General features: G+C 53.9%; 1 protein-coding gene across 1 annotated transcript in view; it reads left to right on the top strand.

Annotated features, from left to right (window-relative positions):
* The first annotated feature begins 6 nt into the window (after positions 1 to 6).
* The window catches only part of LOC122546130 (ephrin-A1-like), a 7,035-nt gene continuing 1,953 nt past the window's right edge, over positions 7 to 5,088 (top strand). Inside the window, exons 1-4 of the mRNA XM_043684948.1 lie at positions 7 to 44; positions 1,423 to 1,504; positions 3,242 to 3,537; positions 4,732 to 4,797. Of these exons, the coding sequence (XP_043540883.1) occupies positions 1,449 to 1,504; positions 3,242 to 3,537; positions 4,732 to 4,797 (418 nt within the window). The 5' untranslated portion in view covers positions 7 to 44; positions 1,423 to 1,448. The remainder of the gene's footprint in view (positions 45 to 1,422; positions 1,505 to 3,241; positions 3,538 to 4,731; positions 4,798 to 5,088) is intronic.

The raw sequence follows: 5,088 nt of genomic DNA, 5'->3' as shown, positions 1-5,088 counted from the left end.
AGAGAGAGAGAGAGACACAGAGTTAAGGTTTGACGAACAGAAAGGTGAGGGTCACAGACAGAGATATGCTGAGAAGTGAAGGGACAGAGGGAGATGGGGAGTGTGACAGAGAGAGAGAGAGAATGACAGAGCTCAGGCCCCTCTGGGGTTATCTCCTCACATTCGCCATCTCAATCACTACATTCATCCCATCCCTCTCCCTCCTCCTCCTCCTCCTCCTCTCTTTCCATATCCCTGTCTCTCTCCTTCCCCTATCTTGTCAATCACTCTGTCAGATTTGGAGATGCTGGTGTTGGGTTGGGGTGGACAAAGTTAAAAATCCCACACCAGGTTAGAGGCCAACAGGTTTAATTGGAAGCCCACTAGCGTTCAGAGCGCTGCTCCTTCATCAGGAAGCGAGTGGGCTCCCAATTAAACCAGTTGGACTCGAACCTGGTGTTGTGTGATTTTTTAAAAACTCTGTCAGTGGTTAGCACCGCTGCCTCACGGCGTCAGAGACCCAGGGTCAATTCCAGCCTTGGGGCGATTCTCTGTGTGGGGTTTGCACATTTTCCCCCGGGTCTGTATGGGTTTGCTCCGGGTGCTCGGGTTTCCTCCCACAGTCCAAAAATGTATAGATTAGGGTGGATTGGCCATGCTAAATTGTCCCATAGTGCCCAGGGATGTATAGGTTAGGGTGGATTGTCCATGCTAAATTGTCCTGTAGTGCCCAGGGATGTGCAGGGTAGGGTGGATTGGCCATGCTAAATTGTCCCATACTGTCCAGGGATGTGCAGGTTAGGGTGGATTGGCCATGCTAAATTGTCCCATAGTGCCCAGGGATGTGCAGGTTAGGGTGGATTGGTCATGGGAAATGCGGGGTTACAGAGACAGGGATGGGGCTGGGTGGAAGGGTCAGTATGCGTTTGATGGGCTAAACATAGGGAGTCTGTGATCTCACAGAGTCCACTCCCACAGTGCCCGCTCCCTCAGCGCTGACACTCTGACAGCACCCGCTCTCTGAATGCCAACCCTCCAATAGTGTCGAGGAGGTCTGCATGGTTGGAGGGTCGGTGCTGAGGGAGCGGGTGCCGATGGAAGGTTGGCGTCAGGGTAGGGCCTATGAAGTTTCCAAATTGGCAGAGTGCAGCACAAATTCGCAGCTGAGAAAGTTTAAGCTCGGAGATGCACAAAATGTTGTGTTGGAGGACTTTGAAAGGGCGTGGCAAGAATGGGATTTCTCCGAAATGGGTATTTCTGACCCCTGAGGGGTTGCAATGGGAGAGTAATCTCTACGGACATGGAAAGTTTAGGGAAACAAGTTATAATTTTGTTATGTATTTGCGAGATTTTTCTGTCGTACCCTTTCACTGACAATTTAACTTGCTTTTCTCTTCCTGTTTCATCCACAAAATGAATAATGAAAATCAATGATCTATCAAGCTGGGTTTTTTTTCCCGCATAACCTTATGAATTCAGAGTGCCCCTTGGCCTGGGAACATGACACAAAGCATTCAAGTCTGAGGAGAGGGCACTGAAGAGCTGGAGGTTGGTTCCTGGGAATTCTGAAGTCTCGGGATCCAACTTCTGAACTCCCGAAGGTGGGGTCGAGAGGGAGAAACAGTTTCCTCCTTGGAATCAGGGAAATCCAGGATTTGGGGGGGGGGGGGCGGATGGGAAAACTAGATGGCATTTGAGGGACCCCCCCCCCCCACAGCACCCAGGGGGTGTTGGGGAGAAAGCCTGTCCTCAAAATGGCGAGATCGATCTCGGAGCGCCGCAAAGCGACGAGGGAGTTTTTGGGGAATCACCCGAAGGATTTGCGCCCCGGGTCAGTCAGGATTTTGGGGAGCGGGGAAGGCACTGGCTGAACCGTTTGCTGCTCCTCACCCACCCCCCCCAAAAAGATGGCAAAACAGTGCCAACTGGTGGCCAGAGGTCCACAACTGCAGGGTGACTGTTGACATCGGAAGAAAAGAATGGGGATAAGTGGCGGGGGGGGTTTGGCGGTGGCTTGTGGAGTGGAGTGGGATTTGTAGTTTAAAGCGTTTTAGGTTTCTGCTCGGTATATAACCATCAGATCCTCGCATGACGGGGAACAGGACAGAGACAGTTCCTGAATAAAACCTGGCTTGATAGATCATCTACGTTTGAGCAAAGAGAAAGAGAAAATACTTTGTCGAAGTTTTCGAGAAGGAGGGTGTCATTGCTATGCACTTAGAGTCATAGAGCTGTACAGCATGGAAACAGACCCTTCGGCCCAACTCCTGTTGATATCCCAACCTAATAGAGTCCCATTTGCCAGCAGTTGGCCCATATCCCTCCAAACCCTTCCTATCCATGTCCCCATCCAGATGCCTTTTAAATGCTGTCATTGTACCAGCCTCCACCACTTCCTCTGGCAGCTCGTTCCATACACGTACCACCCTCTGTGTGAAAAAGTTGCCCCTCAGATCCCTTTCCCCCCTCACCTTAAACCTACACCCCTCTAGTTTTGCATTTCTCTACCCTGGGGGGAGAGAAAGGATTTTGACTATTCACCCTACCCTCATGTTATAAACATCTTCATAAGGTCACTCCAGCCCCCGCTTCTGACACTCTCAGGGAAAACAGCCACATAGAGAGGGCTCGGGGTCTGTACTGAGGCCTCATAATTGTTCCTGGCATACTACTGAGGCCTATAGCCTACAGGGAGGCCTCGGGATCCATACTGAGGCCTGTTAATTGTCCCTGGCCTACTACTGAGGCCCTTAGCCTACAGGGGGGCCTCAGGATCCATACTGAGGCCTGTTAGTTGCTCCCGGCCTACCACTGAGGCCTACAAACCCGCAGGGAGGCCCGAGGTTGGTGCTGAGGCCTGTTAGTTGCTCCCTACTAACCACGGAGGCCTGTAACCCGCAGTTTGGCCTCAGGAACCATAGTGAGGCCTGTTAGTTGTGCCCGGCCTACCACTTAGACCTATAGCCTGCAGGGAGGCGTCAGGATCCATACTGAGGCCTGTTAGTTGCTCCCAGCCCACCACTGAGGCCTACAAACCCGCAGGGAGGCTTCAGGGTCTGCGCTGAGGCCTGTTTGCCTATCCTGAGGCCTGTTCGAGGCCAACCTCAGCCTGGCGGGGAGGGAAGCAGCTCAGAACCCAGGCTGGTGTCCAGAGAGGCCTGTTCCTCAAGGGCCTAATCTCCAGCCGGGCCCTGCAGCAACGTCTATCCTGAACCCTTTCGCTTCAACGTTAACTCGATCTTTTATCCTCCCTACTTCCCAGACTCCAGCAGCCGGACTTTACCATCGAGCTGAGACCCAATGATTACCTGGACATCAACTGTCCTCACTACCAGGAGCCAATGGCTCGCTCGACCTCAGTCGAACGTTACACCCTGTACCTGGTCAACCGAGAGGACTACGACTCTTGCGAACCAAAGTCAAAGGATCAAGTCCGTTGGGAATGCAAGAAGCCACACGCCATTCACGGCCCGGAGAGATTTTCTGAAAAATTCCAACGCTACACCCCCTTCAGTCTCGGCAAGGAGTTCAAACCTGGCCACTATTATTACTACGTCTGTGAGTACCGTACTGATGGTGCTAATGTGTCCCGGCCTTTACATAGGCCTGAACTTTTGGTTCGTTAATGGTGGTGGCAGGGAGGGAGGGAGAAACGGAATCTGCCATCCTTACCCGGTCTCGGTTTTCCCCAGACACCCCCTCCCCACTCACCGCGGTGGAGAGAAATATTACTCCTCTCTCCCCTCCCCCCACTCCGCCCTGGGGTTCGTTCGGTTGCCTCCGTGACTTGATAGGCCTCAGGCTGTGCCTCTGGGCCAGGCTGGGGTGGGGCCAGCTGGAGATTAGGCCTCAGGCTGCCTGGGTTCCGAACTGCTTCCCTCACCGCCAGGCTGAACTCGAACAGGTCTGGAGTCGGCTAACAGGTCTCAGCAAGGATTCTCGGCCCTCCCTGATGGTTGTAGGCCGCGGGTAGGCTGGGATTAATTAACAGGCCTCAGCACGGACCCGGAGGCCTCCCTGCAGGGTATAGGCCTCAGGGATAGACTGGGATTAACTAACAGGCCTCAGCGTGGATCTGGAGGCCTCAGTGCAGGCTGTAGGCCTCAGGGATAGGCCGGGATCAGCTAACAGCACATTCTGCCCATGTCTGCATGGATTTCCTCTGTGTGCTCCAGTTTCCTCCCATAATCCAAAGATGTGCGGGTCAGGTGAATTGCCCGTGCTAAATTGCCCGTAGTGCATTAGTCAGCAGTAAATACATGGTCAGGGTGGGTTACTCTTCGGAGGGTCAGTGTGGACTTGTTGGGCCAAAGGGCCTGTTTCCACACTGTAGGGAATCTAAGCAAACAGGCTTCAGCATGGACACTGAGGCCTCCCTGCTGGGTATAAGCCTCGGCAGTAGGCTGGGATTAGTTAACAGGCCTCAGCATGGAGCCTGGGCCCTCCCTGCAGGACGTAGGCCGAGTGACAGCTAACAGGCCTCACCGTGGATCCTGAGGCCTCCCTGCTGGATATAGACCTGAGTGACAGGCCTAGAACAGCCAGCAGACCTTCCCGCCAGCTCTAGGTCCCCGTGGTAGGGTCAGATTGACCGACAGGCCTCAGGGCACAGGATGAGGCTTCACAGTGAGAACGAGGCCTCGGTATCGCCGAAACCGTCAGGTTCCCTCCGGGGAAAGGGAAGGGGAGGGCCCAGTTGGTATTCTGTCGCTGTCACGCCCTAAAGATCCCTTTCTCTCTCGATTTCGACAGCAAAACCTGTCCACCATCACGGGGAGCAGTGCCTGAGGGTGAAGGTTTACGTCTGCTGCAAGAGAGGTGAGTACACCCTGGGACTTCGACAGACTTTTGAGCTGATGACAAGGGTTCCTCAGCTTGGCTCCAGAGTGCGCGTGCTCTCTCTCTCTCCGCCATGAGCTACATTTACATAGCACCTTCCTGGCCGAAGGTTCCCTCCTTTCCCAGCCGCTTCTGATAAGCAGATAAGAATTGACCCCTAAAGTCCCAGAGCGAGGATATATTAAGATCAGGACGGTTTTAAGGAGGGTCTGAGAGAGGGAGAGAGGAAGAGGGAGGGAGTGGGGGGGAGGGAGTGGGAGTGGGGGGGGA

This window comes from Chiloscyllium plagiosum, unplaced genomic scaffold (assembly GCF_004010195.1).
Source record: "Chiloscyllium plagiosum isolate BGI_BamShark_2017 unplaced genomic scaffold, ASM401019v2 scaf_78610, whole genome shotgun sequence".
In the NCBI taxonomy this organism is placed as follows: Eukaryota; Metazoa; Chordata; class Chondrichthyes; order Orectolobiformes; family Hemiscylliidae; genus Chiloscyllium; species Chiloscyllium plagiosum.
The sequence above is the reverse complement of the archived record's forward strand: the minus strand, read 5'-3'. Positions and strand labels throughout refer to the sequence as shown.